This window comes from Heterodontus francisci, chromosome 36 (assembly GCF_036365525.1).
Source record: "Heterodontus francisci isolate sHetFra1 chromosome 36, sHetFra1.hap1, whole genome shotgun sequence".
Lineage (NCBI taxonomy): Eukaryota > Metazoa > Chordata > Chondrichthyes > Heterodontiformes > Heterodontidae > Heterodontus > Heterodontus francisci.
In genome coordinates, this window is record NC_090406.1 from 27,155,216 (window position 1) to 27,181,897 (window position 26,682).

At 42.4% G+C, this 26,682-nt stretch overlaps 1 protein-coding gene across 1 annotated transcript in view; it reads left to right on the forward strand.

Moving 5' to 3' along the window:
* Positions 1-22,419, forward strand: part of LOC137351445 (pneumococcal serine-rich repeat protein-like) — a 74,574-nt gene extending 52,155 nt beyond the window's left edge. Inside the window, exons 103-130 of the mRNA XM_068015891.1 lie at positions 415-579; positions 893-1,048; positions 1,351-1,509; positions 1,759-1,911; positions 2,219-2,383; positions 2,697-2,852; positions 3,155-3,313; positions 3,563-3,715; positions 4,025-4,189; positions 4,503-4,658; positions 4,961-5,119; positions 5,429-5,593; positions 5,907-6,059; positions 6,354-6,512; positions 6,808-6,978; positions 7,249-7,336; positions 7,708-7,787; positions 7,900-8,064; positions 8,398-8,499; positions 9,200-9,340; positions 12,210-12,370; positions 12,461-12,528; positions 15,130-15,299; positions 15,903-15,929; positions 18,825-18,951; positions 19,127-19,194; positions 19,728-19,892; positions 22,283-22,419. Of these exons, the coding sequence (XP_067871992.1) occupies positions 415-579; positions 893-1,048; positions 1,351-1,509; positions 1,759-1,911; positions 2,219-2,383; positions 2,697-2,852; positions 3,155-3,313; positions 3,563-3,715; positions 4,025-4,189; positions 4,503-4,658; positions 4,961-5,119; positions 5,429-5,593; positions 5,907-6,059; positions 6,354-6,512; positions 6,808-6,978; positions 7,249-7,336; positions 7,708-7,787; positions 7,900-8,064; positions 8,398-8,499; positions 9,200-9,340; positions 12,210-12,370; positions 12,461-12,528; positions 15,130-15,299; positions 15,903-15,929; positions 18,825-18,951; positions 19,127-19,194; positions 19,728-19,892; positions 22,283-22,419 (3,893 nt within the window). The remainder of the gene's footprint in view (positions 1-414; positions 580-892; positions 1,049-1,350; positions 1,510-1,758; positions 1,912-2,218; positions 2,384-2,696; positions 2,853-3,154; positions 3,314-3,562; positions 3,716-4,024; positions 4,190-4,502; positions 4,659-4,960; positions 5,120-5,428; positions 5,594-5,906; positions 6,060-6,353; positions 6,513-6,807; positions 6,979-7,248; positions 7,337-7,707; positions 7,788-7,899; positions 8,065-8,397; positions 8,500-9,199; positions 9,341-12,209; positions 12,371-12,460; positions 12,529-15,129; positions 15,300-15,902; positions 15,930-18,824; positions 18,952-19,126; positions 19,195-19,727; positions 19,893-22,282) is intronic.
* Positions 22,420-26,682: the final 4,263 nt, after the last annotated feature.

Sequence of the window (26,682 nt, forward strand, 5' to 3'; positions counted from 1 at the left end):
CTACAGCAGCTGCTACATCAACAAGTATATCAGGAGCGACAAGTGCAGAGAGCTCCACTCCAGCATCCACAAGCATCTCAACATCCCCACTCACTACAACAAGCGGTGAGTATCCAAGTAAACACGACAAAGCTGTTTCATTCTGATACTTTTCAATGATTGAAGGATTAAGAAACACATCAGGAAATAGCAACAAGAGATCAGATTGGTACTTTGTCAGCTGCAGTATTGGATGGGAGAATCATAGGTTACTTGGTTCTTTGCTGCTTTTCCAACAGGACTACATATATCCAACTGAGTAACTAGCATTACACCAAAGTGTCAACTGCACATTGCAGTATATCAATTTCTATTCCTCTGTATTTTATTCCAAGTTGCCTGTTGCCTCAGTAACCTTGTTATATGATTTCACAGCAACAGCAGAAACCTCGACTACAATTACAGAGACCAGCTCTGCAACACCAACTTCTATATCAGCTCCTGCGTCAACAATTACAACACCAGCAACTACAAGCAGCTCAACTCTAGCATCGACAGCTGAATCAACGACAATCGCAACGACACAACTCACTACAAGTGGTGAGTATCATACTAAATTTTTAACGAATTTTCTAAACTACTTTGTCTCAATTTAATGGAGGATTATGACTGCATACTGGAAGAAAAAGAAAATATTGGAAATATATTGTTTACAACTATGCTAATACAGGGAGAATCATTTGCAAATTCCATTTCCTGTGTTTCTGTTGCAACATAGCCATGTTATATTACTGGGTAATTTGCCGTCTATTTAATTAACAAACCATAGCAGTTCATATTTTCATAGACATTAATGAGTATGTTGTTCCAAGTTGCTGGTTGGCTTCAATTATGCAATTATCTATTCTCACAGCAACAACAGAAACTTTGACTGCAAGTACACAGAGCACCACTGCAGAGCTGACCTCCTCATCAACTCCTGCATCAACAAGTACAACAGAAGCTACAACTGCAAGCAGCTCTATTTCAACAACAACGGAATCAACAACACAAATCATCACAACAAGTGGTAAGTACTATAGGAAACCTTTATCAGCTGTTTCATTCTGATTCCTTTCAATCTAATACAGAGTTATGAAATAAGAACAAATTTGGCAGAGTTTTTGGCTAGCCGCATAATTGCAAGAGGGAATCATGCTCCATGTCAATTGGTGCCTTGCTAAAGTTGTAAGATGATAATATGACTATAGTAAATCAGTGTTTTTAATCTAGCTGTTAACAAGACATGGCAAATGTCTATAATGCACAAATCTGAGTCTGTTGTTGCATATTATCTGTTTAGCTCAGTAACAATATAAACTATTTCAACAGCAACATCAGAAACCACGACTGTAGGTACATTAAGCACCACTGCAGCACTGACCAGCCCAACAGCTGCCCCCTCAACAAGTACATCAGGAGCAACAACTACAGGGAGCTCTACTCCAACAATGACAATGGAATCAACGACACAGCTCACGACAACAGGTGGTGAGTATCATAGGAAAGCTTTATCAGCTGTTTCACTCCGTTTCCTTTCAATCTAATGCAGGATTTTGCAAGAAGTCTGATTTCCCTGCCATTTCGTGACCTGCTACTGTTGGAACATAGCCATAGTATTATACTAAGTCATTGCTTTTAATCTAAGGGTTAACATGAGCTGGCAGTTTGTCCTTAATGCACAAATCTGTGTTACACGGTTGCAGTTTACCTCAGTAACAATATAAACTATTGCAACAGCAGAAACCTCAGCATCGAGTACACTCAGCACCACTGCAGCACCAACCTCTACAGCAGCTGCTACATCAACAAGTACATCAGGAGCGACAAGTGCAGAGAGTTCTACTCCAGCATCCACAAGCATCTCAACATCCCCAATCACTACAACAAGTGGTGAGTATCCAAGTAAACACGACAAAGCTGTTTCATTCTGATACTTTTCAATGATTGAAGGATTAAGAAACACATCAGGAAATAGCAACAAGAGATCAGACTGGTACTTTGTCAGCTATAGTATTGGATGGGAGAATCATAGGTTACTTGGTTCTTTGCTGCTTTTCCAACATGACTACATATATCCAACTGAGTAACCTGCATTACACCAGTGTCAACTATACATTGCAGTATATCAATTTCTATTCCTCTGTATTTTATTCCAAGTTGCCTGTTGCCTCAGTAACCTTGTTATATGATTTCACAGCAACAGCAGAAACCTCGACTACAATTACAGAGACCAGCTCTGCAACACCAACTTCTATATCAACTGCTGCGTCAACAATTGCAACACCAGCAACTACAAGCAGCTCAACTCTAGCATCGACAGCTGAATCAACGACAATCGCAACGACACAACTCACTACAAGTGGTAAGTATCATACTATATATTTAACGAATTTTCTAAACTACTTTGTCTCAATTTAATGGAGGATTATGACTGCATACAGGAAGAAAAAGAAAATATTGGAAATATATTGTTTACAACTATGCTAATACAGGGAGAATCATTTGCAAATTCCATTTCCTGTGTTTCTGTTGCAACATAGCCATGTTATTTTACTGGGTAATTTGCCGTCTATTTAATTAACAAACCATAGCAGTTCATATTTTCATAGACATTAATGAGTATGTTGTTCCAAGTTGCTGGTTGGCTTCAATTATGCAATTATCTATTCTCACAGCAACAACAGAAACTTTGACTGCAAGTACACAGAGCACCACTGCAGAGCTGACCTCCTCATCAACTCCTGCATCAACAAGTACAACAGAAGCTACAACTGCAAGCAGCTCTATTTCAACAACAACGGAATCAACAACACAAATCAGCACAACAAGTGGTAAGTACCATAGGAAACCTTTATCAGCTGTTTCATTCTGATTCCTTTCAATCGAATACAGAGTTATGAAATAAGAACAAATTTGGCAGAGTTTTTGGCTAGCCGCAAAATTGCAAGAGGGTATCATGCTCCATGTCAATTGGTGCCTTGCTAAAGTTGTAAGATGATAATATGACTATAGTAAATCAGTGTTTTTAATCGAGCTGTTAACAAGACATGGCAAATGTCTATAATGCACAAATCTGAGTCTGTTGTTGCATATTATCTGTTTAGCTCAGTAACAATATAAACTATTTCAACAGCAACATCAGAAACCACGACTGCAGGTACATTAAGCACCACTGCAGCACTGACCAGCCCAACAGCTGCCCCCTCAACAAGTACATCAGGAGCAACAACTACAGGGAGCTCTACTCCAACAATGACAATGGAATCAATGACACAGCTCACGACAACAGGTGGTGAGTATCATAGGAAAGCTTTATCAGCTGTTTCATTCCGTTTCCTTTCAATCTAATGCAGGATTTTGCAAGAAGTCTCATTTCCCTGCCATTTCGTGACCTGCTACTGTTGGAACATAGCCATAGTATTATATTCAGTCATTGCTTTTAATCTAAGGGTTAACATGAGCTGGCAGTTTGTCCTTAATGCACAAATCTGTGTTAAACGGTTGCAGTTTACCTCAGTAACAATATAAACTATTGCAACAGCAGAAACCTCAGCATCGAGTACACTCAGCACCACTGCAGCACCAACCTCTACAGCAGCTGCTACATCAACAAGTATATCAGGAGCGACAAGTGCAGAGAGCTCCACTCCAGCATCCACAAGCATCTCAACATCCCCACTCACTACAACAAGTGGTGAGTATCCAAGTAAACACGACAAAGCTGTTTCATTCTGATACTTTTCAATGATTGAAGGATTAAGAAACACATCAGGAAATAGCAACAAGAGATCAGACTGGTACTTTGTCAGCTACAGTATTGGATGGGAGAATCATAGGTTACTTGGTTCTTTGCTGCTTTTCCAACATGACTACATATATCCAACTGAGTAACTAGCATTACACCAAAGTGTCAACTGTACATTGCAGTATATCAATTTCTATTCCTCTGTATTTTATTCCAAGTTGCCTGTTGCCTCAGTAACCTTGTTATATGATTTCACAGCAACAGCAGAAACCTCGACTACAATTACAGAGACCAGCTCTGCAACACCAACTTCTATATCAACTCCTGCGTCAACAATTACAACACCAGCAACTACAAGCAGCTCAACTCTAGCATCGACAGCTGAATCAACGACAATCGCAACGACACAACTCACTACAAGTGGTGAGTATCATACTAAATTTTTACCGAATTTTCTAAACTACTTTGTCTCAATTTAATGGAGGATTATGACTGCATACTGGAAGAAAAAGAAAATATTGGAAATATATTGTTTACAACTATGCTAATACAGGGAGAATCATTTGCAAATTCCATTTCCTGTGGTACTGTTGCAACATAGCCATGTTATATTACTGGGTAATTTGCCGTCTATTTAATTAACAAACCATAACAGTTCATATTTTCATAGACATTAATGAGTATGTTGTTCCAAGTTGCTGGTTGGCTTCAATTATGCAATTATCTATTCTCACAGCAACAACAGAAACTTTGACTGCAAGTACACAGAGCACCACTGCAGAGCTGACCTCCTCATCAACTCCTGCATCAACAAGTACAACAGAAGCTACAACTGCAAGCAGCTCTATTTCAACAACAACGGAATCAACAACACAAATCATCACAACAAGTGGTAAGTACTATAGGAAACCTTTATCAGCTGTTTCATTCTGATTCCTTTCAATCTAATACAGAGTTATGAAATAAGAACAAATTTGGCAGAGTTTTTGGCTCGCCGCAAAATTGCAAGAGGGAATCATGCTCCATGTCAATTGGTGCCTTGCTAAAGTTGTAAGATGATAATATGACTATAGTAAATCAGTGTTTTTAATCTAGCTGTTAACAAGACATGGCAAATGTCTATAATGCACAAATCTGAGTCTGTTGTTGCATATTATCTGTTTAGCTCAGTAACAATATAAACTATTTCAACAGCAACATCAGAAACCTCAGCATCGAGTACACTCAGCACCACTGCAGCACCAACCTCTACAGCAGCTGCTCCATCAACAAGTACATCAGGAGCGACAAGTGCAGAGAGCTCTACTCCAGCATACACAAGCATCTCAACATCTCCACTCACTACAACAAGTGGTGAGTATCCAAGTAAACACTACAAAGCTGTTTCATTCTGATACTTTTCAATGATTGAAGGATTAAGAAACACATCAGGAAATAGCAACAAGAGATCAGACTGGTACTTTGTCAGCTACAGTATTGGATGGGAGAATCATAGGTTACTTGGTTCTTTGCTGATTTTCCAACACGACTACATATATCCAACTGAGTAACTTGCATTACACCAAAGTGTCAACTATACATTGCAGTATATCAATTTCTATTCCTCTGTATTTTATTCCAAGTTGCCTGTTGCCTCAGTAACCTTGTCATATGATTTCACAGCAACAGCAGAAACCTCGACTACAATTACAGAGACCAGCTCTGCAACACCAACTTCTATATCAACTCCTGCGTCAACAATTACAACACCAGCAACTACAGGCAGCTCAACTCTCGCATCGACAGCTGAATCAACGACAATCGCAACGACACAACTCACTACAAGTGGTGAGTATCATACTAAATTTTTAACGAATTTTCTAAACTACTTTGTCTCAATTTAATGGAGGATTATGACTGCATACTGGAAGAAAAAGAAAATATTGGAAATATATTGTTTTCAACTTTGCTAATACAGGGAGAATCATTTGCAAATTCCATTTCCTGTTTTTCTGTTGCAACATAGCCATGTTATCTTACTGGGTAATTTGCAGTCTATTTAATTAACAAACCATAGCAGTTCATATTTTCACAGACATTAATGAGTATGTTATTCCAAGTTGCTGGTTGGCTTCAATTATGCAATTATCTATTCTCACAGCAACAACGGAAACTTTGACTGCAAGTACACAGAGCACCACTGCAGTGCTGACCTCCTCATCAACTCCTGCATCAACAAGTACAACAGAAGCTACAACTGCAAGCAGCTCTATTTCAACAACAACGGAATCAACAACACAACTCAGTACAAGTGGTAAGTACTATAGGAAACCTTTATCAGCTGTTTCATTCTGATTCCTTTCAATCTAATACAGAGTCATGCAATAGGAACAAATTTGGCAGAGCTTTTGGCAAGCTGCAAAATTGCAAGGGGGAATCATGCTCCATGTCATTTGCTAAAGTTGCAACGTGACTATATTGCTACAGTAATTCAGTCTTTTTAATCCAAGTGTTAACAAGACATGGCACATGTCTGTAATGCACAAATCAGAGTATGTTGTTGCATATTTTCTGTTTACCTCAGTAACAATATAAACTATGTCAACAGCAACAACAGAATCCTCGACTGCAGGTACATTAAGCACCACTGCAGCACTGACCAGCACAACAGCTGCCCCATCAACAAGTACATCAGGAGCAACAACTACAGGGAGCTCTACTCCAGTATCGACAGGCATCTCAACGCCGTCACTCACTACAAGAAATGGTGAGTATCCTCATCAAACTTTTTCAGTAGCTTCATACTGATTCTTTTCAATGAATGAAGTATTAGAAACACATCATGCAATAGCAAACAGTGATTGTACACGTATTTTGTCAGCTACAATAATGCAAGGGAGAATCATGTGCAAATATCACTTGGTGCTTTGTTGCTGTTTCAACGTGGATACATTTATCCTACTGAGTAACTTGCATTGTACCAAAATGTTTCAATTTTGATTTCTGTGTATTTTATTCCAAGTAGCCTGTTGCCTCAGTAATAACATTAACTGATTTCTCAGCAACAGCAGAAACGTCAACTGCAAAGACAGAGACCAGCACTGCAGCACCAACCTCGACATCAACTCCCATGTCAAAAAGTACAACAGCACCAGCAACTACAAGCAGCTCTACTCCAGCATTGACAGCTGAATCAACGACAATTGCAACAACACAACTCACTGCAACAATTGGTGCGTCCCATTGAACATTTTTATCTGATGTTCCAATTTAATTCCTCTCTAATTAATACAGGATTATGATTACATACTGAAAAAAATTGGAGTTTTATTGTTGACAGTTATAATAATGCAAGGACCAATCATTTGTAAATTTCACTTGCTGTTTTCCTTCTGTTGCAAATCAGCCATGTTGCATTATTGGGTAATCGGCATTTGATCGAATAGTTAACAAACCATAGCATTTTGTACTTTTATTCACATATCTGAGTGCATTATTACAAGTTGCTGGCTTGTCTCAATCCTTTCAATCCAATGCAGCATTAGACACACATCATCAAATAGTAACCAGATCTTTTAGTGGTTTTCGAGGGTAAGTGGAAATGTGGAGTAATCAGTTCAGCCATGAACTTATTGAATGGCGGAGTAGGCTCGAGGGGTCGAGTGGCCTACTCCTGCTCCTAATCCTCATTCATATACATCTGCTTTGTCACCTTCAATAATGTAGGGAAGAATTATCTGCAAATTTCACATTGTGCTTTGTTGCTGTTTCAACATGGTAACATTCTGTTATTCAGTAATTTGTATTATACTGAAGTGTTGGCAAAACATGGCTGTTTTTATGCTGTTGAGTATCATCATACATTTGTTATAAGCAATTCCAATCTGATTTCTTTCCCTCTAATACAGGATTATAAATACAAAATGAAATGCTAACAAGTTTCATTGTTTTATTGTTTACAGCTACAATAATGCATGGGAGTATCATTTGCAAATCTCACTTGCTTTGCTGCTGTTGCTATGTGGCTATGTTATATCACTGAGTAATCTGCATTTTTTGTAACTGTTAATAAACCACAGTAGTTTGTATCTTAATACACAGTTCTGAAAAGTTATTTCAAGTGGCCTCAATTCTGCCATTAATTACTTTCACAGCAACAACACAAACCTCAACTGCAATTGCACAGAGCACCACTGCAGCACCAATCTTTACATCAGCTGTTGCCTCAACAATTACAACAGCAGCAATTACAGTGAGTTCTACTCCAGCATCGACAGTGGAATCAACGACAGTTGTAACAACATTACATACTGCAAGTGGTGAGTTTCATAGTGCATTTATATCACCAGTTGCATCTTATTCCTTTCAATCTAATGCAGGATTATGAATACATAAGGAAATAAGAAAATAATTTTGCAGTTTTATTGTGTCTGCTACAATATTGCCAGAGAGAAATCTGTGGTGTGCCATTTTCCGGTTTGCTGTTGTTGCAACATTGCTATGTTATCTTGTTTGCATTATATCTAAACGTTAACGAGTTTGTCTTTAATGCACAAATCATACTATGCTGTTCCAAATATGCTGTTTGCATCAATAACAATATCAACTACTTTAGTAGTGTAATAGTCTGAATGTCCTATTTTATGCAACAGAATCATCATCCATTCCAACACCGTCAAAAACAGAAACTCATATATCTAATCAAACCTCCACAAACGTACCTGCAACAAGCTCAGCAGTACTAGTAACCTCCAGTAAAGCATCCACAACACAAACAACCAGTCTACTGACAGTCAGTTCATTATAGGTACAGGGGAAGGTGCCTGCACTACTGGTTCTCCAGGAGCACCCACCCAGCAAAACCGAAATGGTTTTGGCACCTGTTGCTCCAAGAGGGAGACCCTGAGGCCTGGATATAAGTGCTGCCAAACCCTGTAGAGAAGCTCCAAGCCAAATGTCATTTGATCTGTTCTCAGTGGTGCCTGCTTGTAGCCCAGAACAGCACCTGTGCCTCCTTTCTACTGATGGGTCTTGCAGCAGCATATCTAGCAGGATTTCCAGAGGTCCCAGGAATGCCACCCGCACCCCACCCCCCCTCCCGCCCCCCCCCCCCCCCCCACCAGGCCCACATATACAGCCCAAGCTAAGGTAAGAACATCATGGGGGTCGGTAGAGCACAAACCCTCCACCCCATCTCCCACCTCGAGTTTGCTGTGTCTGAATCAACAACCACAAATCAATTGAAGGTGAAAGTGACTATTAACCAGGCGCAAGTGTCTGTGGTTGTGTTAAGCAGCACAGTGATGATAAAACACAAGGGAGGGATGTCCAGGTAGGACCTCAAAAATAAGTATAACTAATCCTGTATAATATCATATCAAATCTGCAGACAAAATAAGAGACTGATCCATGAATACTAGTGTAATAGTCTGAATGTCCTATTTTATGCAACAGAATCATCATCCATTCCAACACTGTCAAAAACAGAAACTCATATATCTAATCAAACCTCCACAAACGTACCTGCAACAAGCTCAGCAGTACTAGTAACCTCCAGTAAAGCATCCACAACACAAACAACCAGTCTACTGACAGGTATAGACAGGAACAATTCAGAGATAATAAATAAAAGTATTGATTACAGTATATTATGCAGAGATTCTTTGAATTATCTTGATATTTTTGTCTGATAAGTATATTTTTATTCAAAATGTTTACTTCTATTTGAAATATCCCTGATGTTTACAAGTATAGAGAGAACGGGGCAGATGTGTCTCCTTAGAAGACTTCGGGCTATTAGTTGGTGGAATGCACTGGCTGGACATCCAATGGACCCAGTGCATTTTGAGGGCTGGGCCTCATTAACATTGGGTTAGTAGGCTGCAGGTGGCATGGGCCAGCCCATCTGCTCTAGGCTATCTCAATATCATATGGCCTAGGTAGGTGAAGCCTCTGAGCCAGAAGAGGGAGCAGTACCACAGGACATGCGCGATATCATCACCCTCTATAAGAACAAGGGTGACTGCGGTGACTGCAACAACTACCGTGGAATCTCCCTGCTCAGCATAGTAGGGAAAGTCTTCGCTCGAGTCACTTTAAACACGCTCCAGAAGCTGGCTGAGCATGTCTACCCTCAGGCACAGTGTGGCTTTTGAGCAGAGAGATCCACCATTGACATGCTGTTCTCCCTTCGTCAGCTACAGGGGAAATGCCGTGAACAACAGATGCCCCTCTATGTTGCCTTCATTGATCTCACCAAAGCCTTTGACCTCGTCAGCAGACGTGGTCTCTTCAGACGACTAGCAAAGATTGGATGTCCATCAAAGCTACTAATTATCATCAACTCATTCCATGACAATAGGAAAAGCACAATTCAGCATAGCGGCGCCTCATTAGACCCCTTTCCTATCCTGAGTGGCATGAAACAAGGCTGTATTCTCGCACCTACACTATTTGGGATCTTCTTCTCCCTGCTGCTCTCACATGCATTCATGTCTTCAGAAGAAGGAATTTTCCTCCACACAAGATCAGGTGGCAGGTTGTTTAACCTTGCCCGTCTAAGAGCGAAGACCAAAGTACGGAAAGTCCTCATCAGGATGATGCTGCATTAACATCTCACACTGAAGAGTGTCTGCAGAGACTCATCGACAGGATTGCGGCTGCCTGCAACGAATTTGGCCTAACCATCAGCCTCAAGAAAACGAACATCATGGGACAGGATGTCAGAAATGCTCCATCCATCAATATCGGCAACCACACTCTGGAAGTGGTTCAAGAGTTCACCTACCTAGGCTCAACTATCACCAGTGACCTGTCTCTTGATGCAGAAATCAACAAGCGCATGGTATGTCCAGACTGGCCAAGAGAGTGTGGGAAAATGGCACACTGACACGGAACACAAAAGTCCGAGTGTATCAAGCCTGTGTCCTCAGTACCTTGCTCTATGGCAGCGAGGCCTGGACAACGTATGTCAGCCAAGAGCGACGTCTCAATTCATTCCATCTTCGCTACCTCCGGAGAATCCTGAGCATCAGGTGGCAGGACCATATCTCCAACACAGAAGTCCTCGAGGCAGCCAACATCCCCAGCATATACACCCTACGGAGCCAGCGGCGCTTGAGATGGCTTGGCCATGTGAGCCGCATGGAAGATGGGAGGATCCCCAAGGACACATTGTACAGCAAGCTCGTCACTGGTATCAGACCCACCGGCCGTCCATGTCTCCGCTTTAAAGACATCTGTAAACGCGACATGAAGTCCTGTGACATTGATCACAAGTCATGGGAGTCAATTGCCAGTGATCGCCAGAGCTGGCGGACAGCCATAAAGGCAAGGCTAAAGTGTGGCGAGTCGAAGAGACTTAGCAGTTGGCAGGAAAAAAGACAGAAGCGCAAGGGGAGAGCCAACTGTGTAACAGCCCCGACAACCAATTTTATCTGCAGCGCCTGTGGAAGAGTCTGTCACTCTAGAATTGGCCTTTATAGCCACTCCAGGCGCTGCTTCACAAACCACTGACCACCTCCAGGCGCTTACCCATTATCTCTCGAGACAAGGAGACCAAAGAAGAAGAAGAATGGGCTGCAGGTGGCATGGAACAGCCCATCTGCTCTCGGCTATCTCAATATCATAGGGCGGCACAGTGGCGCAGTGGTTAGCACCGCAGCCTCACAGCTCCAGCGACCCGGGTTCAGTTCTGGGTACTGCCTGTGTGGAGTTTGCAAGTTCTCCCTGTGTCTGCGTGGGTTTCCTCCGGGTACTCCGGTTTCCTCCCACATGCCAAAGACTCGCTGGTTGATAGGTTAATTGGCCTTTATAAATTGCCCCTAGTATAGGTAGGTGGTAGGGAAATATAGGGACAGGTGGGGATGTGGTAGGAATATGGAATTAGTGTAGGATTAGTATAAATGGATGGTTGATGGTCGGTGGGCCGCAGGGCCTGTTTCAGTGCTGTATCTCTAAACTAAACTAAACTAAATCATATGGCCCAGTAAGCCTCTGAGCCAGAAGAAGGTAGGTCCATGAGGGCTTTGATCTCAGAGGAGGAAGCCACAGCAACAGAGGCACATGTTGGTTTTGTAGAGTCTGGGAGGGAATGAGATGGTAACTGCTATCATGCCATATCTAGGGCATTTTGAGGGCCTGATTTCAATAGTATTAGATCAGCTGGCTACGGGTGGAATCTAAGGAACTTTTGAATGGAATTAACAGAGAGATTTCAGTGAGTCTCCACCCAGTTGCACCGTGTAGTGTGGATACTATGACTATTGGCAAATCAGGAAAATTGAAGCTGTATAGGAAGGTAAATGGGGTAGATTACACTATTAGCATGTGTTCCAACTTGACTAATTTCTGATATTTCATGTGCTTGGGAGCACATCGGAAAGATCTTAATATGTTATAATCTTTATTTGGATGGATCTAAAATTTTTAATCTAATTTTGCCTTGCACCTCTTTCTTTTACAGTGGAACCCCCCATTGTACCTGTAACAGACAATTCAGGTCAACAAACTCAGAGAAAAAAATTTAATGTAACCTTCACCCTGCTCACACTGCCATTCACACCAAGTCTACAAAATCTCAGTTCCCCATTGTACATCGTTGAATCAAGCAACATTCTCGGCAAGGTAAGCATGATATCTAAGTCAATAGGAAAGAATGTGTTATATTTCACTACACTTCTCGTAATAAAATGTTAAATTTTTAATTTCTTACAGCTCGATAATCTGTATGCCAATGGCACAGTAAGCTCAACATTCTTGAATTGTCAGTCTGTAACTTTCAGGTAAGAAATTAACTAATACTGTGGCGGTTCCTGGTTAAAATGAATGCCCAACCTATATCAATTTCAATTAACCTGTATTTATTGCATTACCTAAAAAATCAAATTTCATAAATGAAGTCCTATACTTGCTGTCGCAATCTATTTCCCTAAATGCATTGTTATGATCCCCAGACATCCAACCTCCTCAACTTGTTTTTTATTCATACATAGTATGTGGGCACTATTTAATGCCCTCCCTAATTGCTCTTGAAAAGGTGATTGTGAGCTGCCTTCTGGAATACAACTGAGTGACTTGCTCAGCAGACAGCAGTTGAGAGTCAACCACATTACTGCAGGTCTGGGGCTGAATTATACTAGCGCCTCGATGTCGGGGCTCGTGTCGGGGGGGTGGGGGGGCAGTAAAATACTTGCGGGAGCAGCCTGCCACGACCCCCGATGCCAAGAAGGCTCTGCCGCATATTACCAGAGGCCCTTGGTGCGGCCCCCGTTCATTTGAATATGAAAATTAATTTTTTTAAATGCAGATAAACCTACCTGGTCCCGACAGCTGATCCGCGCTGATATTACAGGCACCGGCTGCAACTCCGTATGGAGTTCCGAGGCAAGGCACTGGTGGGGAGGGGGAGGACTGAAATTATCAGGTGGTGCAGGTGGGGGGGGGGGGGGGGGGGATGTGTGGAAAACCTTTTTATTGGCTGTGGGGATGGAGGGAAGGGGTTGAAGGGAAATGGTGACCAAGTTCAGGGGCAAAAGGTCACGTTGGCAATAAAGTTTTTTCTGGTTAGATAGGCCCAAAAATAAAGTGGTCATTGGGGGTGGTGATAGAGGGGATTCCAACTTTTTTTCTTTTATTAAAATTAATATGAAATCAATTTCTCTTTGAAAATGTAAATTCAATTGAAGGGCTTGAAGCCCTTTAAAAATGGCACTGCCGCCTGTGTGATGGCGCTGGACACCATTGCCGGGGACCAAGTGGCCACCCCCTTTACATCATCGGCGGTGGCCGCTTCACCCCCTCCATTTAAATGAGCCCCCGCTCGAAATATCATGGGGGCTCAGCGGCGACGCTTCCATGTCAGAAGGCCGTCAAGTTCAAAGTGCGCCACCACGATGTGCTCACACAAATAAAATTCAGCCCCCGGAGTCATATATAGGCCAGATTGGGTAAGGATGGCAGGTTTCCTTCCCAAAAGGGCATTAGTGAATCAGATGGGTTTTTACAGCAATTTGGTAGTTTCATGGTCACCATTACTGATATTAGCTTTTTATTTCATACATATTTAATTAAAATTCCCCAGCTGCTGTGGGATTTGAACTGATGTCTCTGGATCATTAGTCCAGGCCTCTGAATTACTAGTCTAGTAACATAAACACCATGCTACCATACCCCAAACTTAACAGAACTGGTCCTACTATCTGCCTCAGAAGCGAAAGCCACCCTATGTTACCATAAGTGTGTGACTGTGAAAATGTTATGTGGCCCCTGCTCCTAGTGAGTGACTTTGCCTCAGTAATTGAATAACATACCTATAGATAAGCAGAGAATGCTATTGGAACTCCTCCTTTATTAGATTACAAGCAAGCTAAAATAATGGGGGAGAGACAATCTCTAGGTATTGGGTTTGACAGAACCATGCCAATATACTTGTTAATTACTATCCTATGCAAGACAATGGAAAATGATCAGAGATTATAAACTGAAATGGTACTTTTTTTAGCCTCAGAAGTTAATGTAACAGGTACACAGGATTTTGAATGAACTAATGTTGTTTAGCAGTGTCTCTTAATTGATTGGACAAGGATGGAGAACACATCCAACCACAGTGTCCCATCCTCTCCACATGACGCATAAGTCATGGTATCTTCAGCACAATGGACGCATCATGTGAAGTTTATTCTTTTGAAAATGTAGCTTCATTGTTAATTGCTGTGACGCAACGCTTCATCCATTGATCACAAGTACCGTAGGTGGGAGGTGGTCAGATAACCTGTCCAGGCCTCCATCAATGGTGACATTCTACTAAAGAGTTTCAGCATCCCTGTTGATTTTTCTGTTCCCCTAAAGCGGAAGAGAAAGAAAGAAAGAAACAATGATTCATCGAGAGAGAGATTCATAGAGAGACACAGCACTGAAACAGGCCCTTTGGCCCACCGAGTCTGTGCTGACCATCAACCACCCATTTATACTAATCCTACATTAATCCCATATTCCCTACCAGGTAGAGCAAATCAAAATCTTTATATCTCATAAGTCACTTATTTAATCAAACAATTTCAGTACAATTATGCTTCAGGGGCCTGGGTCAGGGATCAAATGCAGCACTTCCACTAAACCTGCACTGAGTTCTTTAGTAAGCCTCCTGCCATTGACTAACCTCAGCCTTCTCAATGTATACACCCACTGAAATATACAGAATTGTGTTTAATCCTCCCTGTCTTTTCAAATGTCACATAATGTAATTTCAATCAATAAAAATTATTATTTACTCAGTTGTATTCAGAAATCTATTCTTCAAACAGATTAGATTAATGTTGGCAGTTATTCAGTATTATGTTGATGATTTTAAAACACATTAACCATCTGGTATTTGTATGTGGCAGACGTGCAACTGACGGTAACAGTACAGTTGAGGCATTCTGTACTTTCATAAAGAGCACTATTACCCAGCAAGTTGATAAAGTTCTACTCTACCATGAATTCCAAGACAACACAAAAAACATCACCACCTTAGGAACATATTCACTGGACAGCAACAGCCTCTTTGTAGATGGTATATACGCATTTTAATTAAAATCATATTTATTTTTACTTACACTGTAACCAGTTAAGACTTTATTTTATAGGCATTTTCCAGTTGCACTGTGATCCTGCCACCATCTCTCTCGCAAGTGATGCTCTGAATCTCCCGGTTCACCCTTACCCCTGGACTGCTGGTTCTCCGCTATTCTGGGTCTGCTCCCATTCACAGTCTTGCCTCACTCCTGATCTGCTACCTCTCTCACTGATGATCTTCTGCCTCTCACTTCTGATCTGCTATCTGTCATTCCCTCCTGGTCTGTTGACTTATCTTGCTCTATTGACTCTTACCCACTCATTACTGGTCTTCTGGCTCTTGCTCATTCATTCCGAAATCAAAGAGGTAAAAGAATCAAAATACAGGTTATTAAAACTTCCATTTTTAAGAAGAATCCTGATGATGAGACTTCATTTTAGCATTTTGAAACAGTTTCTAATTAAGTGTGAAACATCTTATCTAAGCCATCACATATAAGCAACAGTGGTAACATCATTTATTTCAAACTCATGTAATTAATTCATGTTTATCAGAAAGCTTTTGAACAGCTTAAGTCATCTTTTCCTCATTTTTTTTCAGGTTACCATGAATCAGCTGCTTTAGCCAGTAAGTATAATAATTATCTCTCTTTCAGTTAATATTGCCCTTTAATATTTCTACAAAAGTAAAATTGAACCAGTTTCACATATAATTTCACAACTGTCTGACCTGAGACAGGGATCATAACAAGAAGACTTTTTCAGCATGTTAGGCAAATCATAAGCACATTCTTTAGAGATGTGTTAACTCCCTTCACAATAAATGTGTTTTAATATCTCTGCTGTCAGTGGAATTTCAGGTCACTATACTGAGGAAGAAGAGAATAGAGGGATATGGGGGCTGAGTTTGAAGATGTAATTAGAATGAGAGGAGACTCCTGTAGAGTATAGAGACTGCACAGACCAGTTTGAATGGCCTGTTTCTGTTTTATGCATTCCATGTAATTCCGTGTATTGAGCATTCGTACACAAATAGACGAGGCCATAATTTCTCAACAACAGATGTTAGACTAATTGGCCTATAATTCCCCGGTTTCCCTCTCTCCCATTTCTTAAATAGCAGAGCAACATGCACAATTTTCCAATATAAAAGAACAGTTCCTGAATCAAGAGAACTTTGGAAGATTATTGTTAGAGAATTTGCAATGTTGCCACCTACTTAATTTAAAATCTCTGGGATGGAAACGATCTGGTCCTGGGGATTTGTTGCTCTTTAGCACCATTATTTTCTTCATGACTGTTGTTTTAATTACATTAATTTTGGTGAGTTCCTGTCACTTATTCAATATTAAGTTCCTTGGGATGTCCTGCATGCTGATCTTTTCCTCAGCTGTAAACATGTATTCTACATTGCCATTTTCTTATTTTCATTGACAACAACTGTACCCTCAAGCAGCAAAGCAGCAGATTACACCACAATGATTAGATATTTCATATACTGCTGCAAGTGGTATCGCTTCTCTCTTTCAAATCAGCTTTCACACGAGCAATGGTTTCACACGAACTCCCAAAGCTGAAACCTCTCAGTCTTGCTTTATGGCAATTCAGATAATTTTGAGCATGTTCAGTTGTCGTCTTCCTAGATTTAAAAAAAAATCACATGGAGAAGAGGTCTGACTGGTGAGTATCACTGCAGCAAAGGAAACAGTGTATTATTATCCCCAACCCATGCTCCCTTTGAATGCAGCTCCTGGCTGGGAAGCTATGATTTTGTGAATTTATCAACAGGAATCTTCCAGTGGATGTCAAGCTAATTAAAACTACCATTAATTATTAATCTAATCACCACTATATAGCTTTATAATCTCTCTTTTTCTTCAAAACATGGAATGGTATAGATAGGGTAAAACCGTAATGTTACTTCAAACTAAACCAAGAAACTGGATCAAACAAAACAACTGGAAATCAGTAAAAGGTTAAATTAGGAAAGGAAAAGCTTCAAGGAATATTAAATGTTCAGAAGGATTTAGCAAACAAGGCAGTAGAGACAAAAACAATGGTGATGGTCAAAATACAGCTGGATGTTGAGTTAGGAGAATAGCTTGCTGGAGGAAATAGCTTTAATGATTACATGGTCTTTAGTTATCCCTGATACTTCTAGTTCTCTCAGTTTTAGAGCATATAAATGCTATGAGATGGTCCTGGCGCTTCTTTCATTTAGGTTGGTAGTATCTACTTAACAACAAAGAAGAATTATATTCAAAAGTATTTCCAGGCAATCAACAATGTGGGTTACAATGAGGACAATATGGACTGCTCCAAATAAATTCACTTACTCAATTTGATGGACTGAATTTTAAGCCGCCCCAGCGGGTCGGATGGTGGCATGGGGGCGGCGAAAAATTGAGCGGAAGGCTCTGGGAAGACTACCGGCCCCACTTCCATCTCCAGCCATGTTTACGGCATCGGGCGGAGGGTGGGAAATGGCCCGCCCGAGGCCAAATAAGGTCCTTAAGTGGCCACTTAACGTCCACTTAAGGGCTCTTGCCTGTCTCCACGGGTATTTTACCTGTGGCAAACAGGCGTGCTGGGGACGTCAAAGGCCGCCCAGCGATAGCTGCCGGCCTTTCCGCACCCCGGGGGGGGGTGCCATGGCAATCAGGCACAGGGTGCCCGAGGGCCGCCCCCGCCTCCCAAGCCACCCCCAGGACCCAAGACATCCCCCTCCCCCCAAACGACCACTCCAGCCTCACCAGGGAAGACTGATTCACCCTGGTGAGGCAACCTTAACTTATCTCCCCTCCAGGCTCCTTGGTGTCGGCTGGGCTGCAGTCCTAGCAGTGGCCACCGCTCCCGGTGGCACTGCTGGGACTAAGAGCTGCCGGCCCGCTGATTGGCCGGCAGCTCACAGAGGTGGGACCTCCTCCCTCAAGTGCGTGGAGGTCCCGCCTCGGGACAATTAAAGCCCAGGGATCCGTAAGATATGGGACGGATCCCCAGGCTAGGCGGAAGCGGGTTCGCCACCAACCTTCACGTCGGTGGCGAATTCCCGTCTGCCTAAGGTAAAATTCAGCCCGACAGCTGTAACAAAGAGCTGGCACAGCCATGATGGGCCAAATGGCCTTCTGCACTGTATCATTCTATAATTCTATGAAATGGGGTAATTTCAAAGTGTCTTATCTCCTGTGAAGGAACTAAAGCAATTACAGTACTGTTAGTTTACAGGCAGATTGTAAATATTTACACATTTTTGCTTATTTTGCCTCCAGACAAGAATTATTGTAATTAAAGTTTCAATAGCAATATTCAAAAGGGAATTGGGTAAATATTTGAAGGGGGAAAAATTGGAGATCTATGGGGAAAGGGCAGGGAAATTAGACTAATTGGGCAGTTCTTTCCAAGAGCTGAAATAGGCACAATGGGCCAAATCGCTTCCTTCTGTTCTGTACCATACTGTGATTCTATAGAAATGCTGATGTCCATTGTATTCTCAGTCTAATGTTCTCCTAATGTCTCCTGATAGCAATACCACCAACTGTGATCACAACAAAAACTCCAAGCCTGGAGGTGAAGTCCATTGAATTCAACGTGACCTTTGTTATCACTAACTTAGAGTTTACACAAACTCTACAAGATTCCAGTTCCTCACTGTACAATTATGCATCAAATAGTATCTCTCACCAGGTAACAAATATATTACACTAACAATTATTACTTTCCAGATAAGTTAGTGGGGCAACATTGAATATAAAAAAATTAACAAAAATGTTTTTACTGTCATGGAGAACTTCTCTGACTAACACTACAATTGTGAATTTATTGCAGCTCACTGACCTTTTCAACAAGAGCAAAATTAATGCAACATTTTCAAGTTGCAAAGTTGTTTCCTTCAGGTAAGTGAAATCACTGTTATATACTGAAAATTTGTGACAAGTCTAACTGAAAATAAAAACCCAAATTGCTTAAGCGTCAGAAGGTGAACGATGAACCATTCGTTACATCATGAACGATTTAAAAATGTTCGCAATTGCTAGGAGCTGGACAATGCACCATTCGCAGAGAAATATTCTGTGACTAAATAAAAAGAAAGCAAAATACTGTGGATGCTGGAAATCTGAAATAATAACAGAAAATGCTTCAAAAACAGCAGGTCAAGCAACATATGAGGTGAGAGAAACATAGGGTTGGATTTTACCAACCTCATGGTGACAGATGGGAGGTGGGAGGAGTTTTAATATTGCAACGAAAGGCATCAGAAGGGAAGCCTAATGTCTTTACATCGCAACTAGATATTCCAAAGGGAAGCTGGGCTGGCCGGAGGGTATTGTGCTGGAAAGCAGCAGGAGTGCCATGTCGGAATAGAGCAGTGGGGTGAGAGGCCCTGGAAACTGAGTGCAGCCATCTTTGATGCAACTCATTCATTTAGGCATCAAGACTTCCAATGAGGAGGAGCACTGCAGAGGGACAGAGTTGCAACCACAGGCCGCAGGCCAGCAGCAACCTGAGGGCCACCAGGAGCTTCAGCCTCGGAGGGGGCACAGAGGAGAAGGACTCAAAGGGGCATGCAACCAGCCTCTTGTGAGCAGAAGAGGTTACCCACCAGAGAGGGTCTACCATCAGAGGCTTATCTTCCTGCAAGTGTTGAAGAAGCAGTGTTGCCGAAGACTGCACTTCTCCAGGGAGGCGGTCACAGACTAATTTGGCAGGGGGATGGGATACAGAGTGGAGGTACAGTAGGGGGTGTGGCACAGCCAAATATCGAAGAGAAACAAATATAGAAGTGAAAAATGCAAGGCTGGATTGCATATACTTTAATGCAAGGAGTCTTACTAATAAGGCAGATGAATTGAGGGCATTGATTAGCACATGGGATTATGATATTATTGCTATTATAGAGACATGGCTGAGGGAGGAGCAGGACTGGCAACTCAATATTCCAGGGTATAGAATCTTCAGGCGTGATAGGGGAGGGGATAAAAGAGGAGGTGGTATTGCACTGTTGATCAAAGAGTCAATTACTGCAGTAAGGAGGGATGATATTTTAGAAGGTCCCTCAAATGAGGCCATATGGGTAGAACTTAAGAACAAAAGGGGGGCAATCACTTGGCTGGGCGTGTATTACAGGCCTCCAAACAGTCAGGGAGAGCTAGAGGAACAGATATGTAGGCAAATCTCAGAGAGGTGTAAAAATAATAGGGTAATAATAGTAGGGGATTTCAACTTACCTAATATCAACTGGGATAGCCTTAGTGCAAAAGACTTAAAGCAGGAAGAATTCTTAAAATGCATACAGGAGAGCTTTTTGAGCCAGTACGTAGAAAGTCCTACAAGAGAAGGGACAGTACTGGACCTAATGCTGGGGAATGAAGCTGGGCAAGTGGTAGAAGTATCAATGGGGGAGCATTTCAGGGATAGTGACCATAACTCTTTAAGATTTAAGGTAGTTATGGAAAAGGACAAAGACGGGCCAGAAATAAAGGTACTGAATTGGGGGAAGGCCGATTACAATTTGATAAAACAGGATCTGGCCAAAGTGGACTGGGAGCAGCGACTTGTAGGAAAGTCTACATAAGGCCAGTGGGAGTCATTCAAAGAGGAAATAGTGAGCATTCAGAGCCAACATATACCCATTAAGGTGAAGGGTAGGACCATCAAGTCCGGGGAACCCTGGATGTCAAGGGATATAGAGTATTGGATCAGGAAACAAAAGGAGGCTTATGGCAGATTCGGAGCACTGAAAACAGAGGAGGCATTAGAGGAGTATAGAAATTGTAAGGGGGGTACTTAAAAAAGTAATTAGGAGAGCGAAGAGGGGACATGAAAAAACATTGGCAGTCAATATACAGGAAAATCCTAAGACGTTTTATAAGTATATTAAGGGCAAGAGGATATCCAGGGAAAGAATACGGCCCATTAGGGACCAAAGTGCCAATCTGTGTGTGAAACCAGAGGACATAGGTGAGGTTTTAAATGATTACTTTTCATCTGTTTTCACTGTGGAGAACGACGATGTAGGTGTAGAGATCAGGGAGGGGGATTGCGATATACTTGAACATATTAACATTGAAAGGGAGGAAGTATTAAATGTTTTAGCGGGCTTAAAAGTAGATAAAAAGCCTTAGATTACAGGATGATATAGATGGGCTGGTAAGATGGGCGGAGCTGTGGCAAATGGAATTTAATCCTGAGAAGTGTGAGGTGATGCATTCTGGGAGGACTTACAAGGCAAGGGAATATACAATGGATGGTAGGACACTAGCAAGTAAATCGGGTCAGAGGGACCTTGGTGTACTTGTCCATAGAAGGCAGCAGCACAGGTAGATAAGGTGGTTAGGAAGGCATATGGGATACTTGCCTTTATTAGCTGAGGCATATAATATAAGAGCAAGGAGGTTATGATGGAGCTGTATAAAATGCTAGTTAGGCCACAGCTGGAGTACAGTTCTGAGCACCACACTATAGGAAGGATGTGATTGCACTGGAGAGGGTGCAGAGGAGATTCACCAGGATGTTGCCTTGGCTGGAGCATTTCAGCTATGAAGAGAGACTGAAAAGGCTAGGGTTGTTTTCCTTAGAACAGAGAAGGATAAAGGGGGACATGAGTGAGGTATACAAAATTATGAGGGGCATTGATAGGTTAGATAGGAAGAGACTTTTTTCCCTTAGCGGAGGGGTCAATAACCAGGGGGCATAGATTTAAGGTAAGGGGAAGGAGGTTTAGAGGGGTTTTGAGGAAACATTTTTTCACCCAGAGGGTGGTTGGAATCTGGACCACACTGCCTGAAGTGTTGGTAGAGGTAGGAACCATCACAAAATTTAAGAAGTATTTAGATGAGCACTTGAAATGCCATAGCATACAAAGCTATGGGCCAAGTGCTGGAAAATGGGACTAGAATAGTTAGGTGCTTGATGGCTGGCACAGATATGATGGGCCAAAGGGCCTGTTTCTGTGCTGTATAACTCTATGACTCTATGACTCAGACCTGTGTGCCATCGTGGAGGAAGAGCTAAACCCTATGGGAAGTGGTGGCCACAAAGTGCCTGTGATGCTGAAGGTCATCGTGGCACTGAATTTCTATGCATCAGGATCATTCCAGGGATGCTCTGGAGATATGTGAGGAATATCTCAGTCTGTGACTTGTTGCTGTATCAAGATGGTCACCAATGCCATCTTCAAGAGGGCCAGCCAATACACACCTTCGTACCGACCCAGAAGGTCAAACCGAGAGGGCCATTGGATTCGCGGCCGTCGCTGGGTTTGCTTTGGTGCACGGTGTCATCAACTGTACACATGTGGGCATCAAGGCTCCCACAGACCAGGCTTCATCAACAGGCAGGGTTTCCACTACTTCAATGGTTTGCAACTATTTCAAATGGTTCCTTCAGGTGTGCGCAGGGTACCTGGGAAGCAGGCAAGATGCCTACAAACTAAGGCAATCTCAGGAACCAGACCTTTGCAGGCCCCCGTGCACCTTCAAAGATGGATATTGGGTGATAAGGGGTACCCACTGAAGAAATGGCTATTGACACCTGTGAGGAACCCGGGCACTGATGCAGAGGAGAGGTACAACACCTGCCAAGGGCCAACTCGAGTGACCATTCAGCAGGCCATTGGCCTTCTGAAAATGCATTTCAGATGCCTAAATAGATCCAGTGGAGGCCTTCAGTATGCCCCAGCAAGGGTCTCATGTATCGTGGTTGTGTGCTCTGCTTTGCATAACCTAGCACTACAGAGGGGAGAAGCTTTGAGGATATCATGCAGGACAATGCCTCCTCCAAGGATGAAGATATGGAGGAAGATGCTGACCAGGCACTGAATGAGGAAGAACCACAGGAGCAGCAGGCAAGGCATCATGAGATACGTGCAAGGGAGTCTCTCAACACACCAATACAGGCACGTTTCAGATGCTCCTTACTGACTGATCCATGCAATCTAATAAAGCTACAGCCTTCTGCAGCCCTGTTGGCATTTCCTTGATTGCCCTTACCATTTACCTGCATCGATTAAGACATTAAACAGTGGCACGAGGATTGCATTGACCTCGCATGATATAGTCCTTCCCATCACACCCTTTGAGGGAGCCAGGCTACAGCTGAAGGCCCAGTGACCTGCAAGAAATGGAAGGATTCCTCTTGCCTTGCAACATTCCACATTTATTGGAAAAGAGAAATATTGCAAGGCAGCACACATGAGCAAAAAACAAACCCGTGAACCCCAAGTGCAGCTAGGGGCTCTTCTTAAATCTTAAATTAACCATGTGCTCTACATGGTGTTCCCTCTCTGCTGTCAGCTGTGGTGGAGGCAGGCTGCTGACCTCAATGTCTCGTGGCTTACGATGACCTTGATGGTTGTCCTCTGGCAACTCTCTCCATGGAGGAAGCCAAGCGCATACAAGCCAGAGACATGGCGGCATTCATGGCCTGGATGGACCTCTCTATCGTCTGCGCTTGTGTGTGCATAGCCTCTGGAAGCTCTGCCAGATGTTCCCACACCTCACGCTACAGCTACACCTTGTGAACACTTCAGGAGCATGTTAACAGCCTGAAACTCAGCATCGCCCGGGCCTTCCACAATCCTCCAAGTGTCAGTGGTCTCGGTTGTCACAGCCTCTGTCAACTGCTTGGGCGCATCTGTGGTGTGCTCACCAGGTTGTGATCTAGAATCTGCACATGAACAGATACCCACCAATGTTAGAGAATCTGCAGTGGTGGAGAGTGTGGGGAAATGATGTGATGGTGCACCCTCTGAGGTCCTCCTCCGAGGCGGATGGCTGTCCTCCAGTCACTGCAGCTGGTTGCTTTTGTCTTTGACCTGCGCAAGAGAGAAGAATGATTAGAGGGTAATGCACATACCATCACGTCCTTCACAGCATTCCCAATGTGGAGCTCCATGTGACCAGTAGTGGACAAAGGAGCACTATGCCTTGTGTTTGCCAGAGGCTCTCCTGTGCCCATCCATTAGGCCACTCACTCTCTAGCCTGCATTCTGGCCTCCAAGCTCCAGAGCCTCCTCCTCCATCTGCGTCAGGATGGCAAGGTAAGGGACGCAGCCACCTGCCTTGGCCCTTTCAAGTTTTGCGCACTCTTCTCCTGCGGGCACAGACTGTTCATTGTTAGTCACCCACCAAAGATACACACCACGCCTATGCTGGTGGCACCCTGACTATCCATGATGGTGCTACAGAAATGCATCCAGTATGCAGCCACTCAGTGCAGGAGTCATCTCTGACTGACCGGGGCCTTTCACAGAAAGGCTGACATACCACTGACGGGGAATGCTGCTGCCTGGCCATTGCCAGTAATTGGGTGGGCATGGCCTTTCTAGCAATCGCACATTTACATGTAGTCACATGTAAGATAAGCAAATGTTTCTTGCACTCACCTTGGTGGATTGCATGAAGTCATCAACCCACTTGTGGCACTGCAGCCATATTCGAGGGATGATCTCAGGGCTCCTGTCCTCCTCTGCGATCTCTGTCCAGGCTTGCTGCATCGGGCAGGCCGGTTTCCTCCTCCCTTCTCTGGGGAAGAGGACCTCCCTCCTTGCCTGAGCAGCCTGGAGGAGAACCTGCAGGAAGGCATCACTGAACCATGGGACAACCCTGGAACATCCTTCAGCCATTCCTTGTGCTGCCTTGTTCTTCGGGGCTCCAATACATGCTGTCTTTGAGGATTGATCAAATTGACAGAGTGCTGGCAGCCCTTTAAATATGGCACCAGTACTTTGAGTGGCACGATTTCACACTGCCCGTGCAACCTGAGTGGACAGCAGTTTTTTCCAACTGTCTTTTCAAACCATTGTCCATATCCCAACTGACTGTCCAAAGTGAAATCAAAAACATCTCAGGAGACAAGCCTCCTGACCCCTATAAATCTTGACATGTCACTCCCTTGTAAACATCTTTCCCCAAGTCAAAAAACCCCTGCCGGTAATTATCTGAAGATAGGCGCCTTCAAGTAAGGGCTTGTTTTTAGCACGCCTTGATTCTTCCAGTAAATGTTTCTTTTCAAGTTCAGTCCAAAAGACCTTCTGATGACCTGTTTTTAAAAAAACACAAAGTTAAAGCATCGATGGAATGCTTTTCAGTTTTAAAACCAAAATCATCAAAAAACATTTTATCAAAAAAATGGAATCATTTGTAACACTATCACACAAATGACTTTTGAAATAATGGTCACAGAACAGTTTCCTTCATCATTTGCTCTTCTGTATTTTGACATTTAATTTTCCTTGAGCCGCAGTGGTGGAGAGCAGGTACCTATGTATCAAATATTGAGGATAATGATTAACAGGGATTTAATTTAATTACTGGCATAAAGGATAATTGTTACTTTTATTGAATTAAATACAATGTTGGGAGGATTGGTCAGGAACCAATAATCTTTTCAGAACAATATTTGCCATTTACTTAATCTCCTTAATGCATTTGTTTTAACAGCCTGGCAAATGATGGAAATACCAGTGTGTATGCAATCTTCACATTCAGAAATGATTCTACTGCACAGGAGGTTGATAAAGTTACTGTGTACCACGAGTTCAGTGACAAGACAAAGAGCATCTCCATCTTAGGAAATTATTCACTGGACAATAACAGCCTCTACGTAAATGGTATTTATCATTTAAAGGAGATATTCTGTACATGTGAATTTCATTTTACCTGTTTAAATATGTTATTCACATTGAATTTAGTTCATTTCAAACAACGCATAAATTATATTCCACTCTCTAATCATAACTTTCCATGTGGCACAATTCACTCACAACACATGTAATTGTTTTATTTTAGGTTATCACGAATCAATTCCTTTACCCAGTAAGTACGGTCGCTTTCTTTTCCCTTTAATCTTTCTTTTTATTTATGGGCTAAAAAGAGCAAAATTTTTACGAATAACTTGATGTATTGTCAATTCAAGCTACCTTATTGGGAATGCACTGTTTCCCATATAGTCCATGTGCATCATTCTTAGTCTGTTTACTGACTTAGTTAAATTCAGGAATTAAGAATTCTTTGAAGGCACAAACTAAAGTTCTGTGTGTAGTCTTGCATCCAATGTCATTGAAGTGAGGAATATTAATGCCTGATATTAAAGCTATCGTGAACTACAAAAGGAGCAGCGAATAATTCTTGCAAATAGACCTGCAACACTAATCTAAGAGCCCACGATAAGACTCAGTCCACCACTAGAGAAACAATTCATTCCGTGATCTCTGATGACCGCAGGCTTATTACCCACTCACATCATGCAGTAGAAGTTTTGGGCCCTCCAATGAGGAAGCATATCAGTCAACATTTCAAGAACTTCTCCTGCTTGTCTGCAACATTGTTGTTTGGATTTTTTCCTAGACTTTTGTGTATTTGGCTGTAATACAGATGATTATC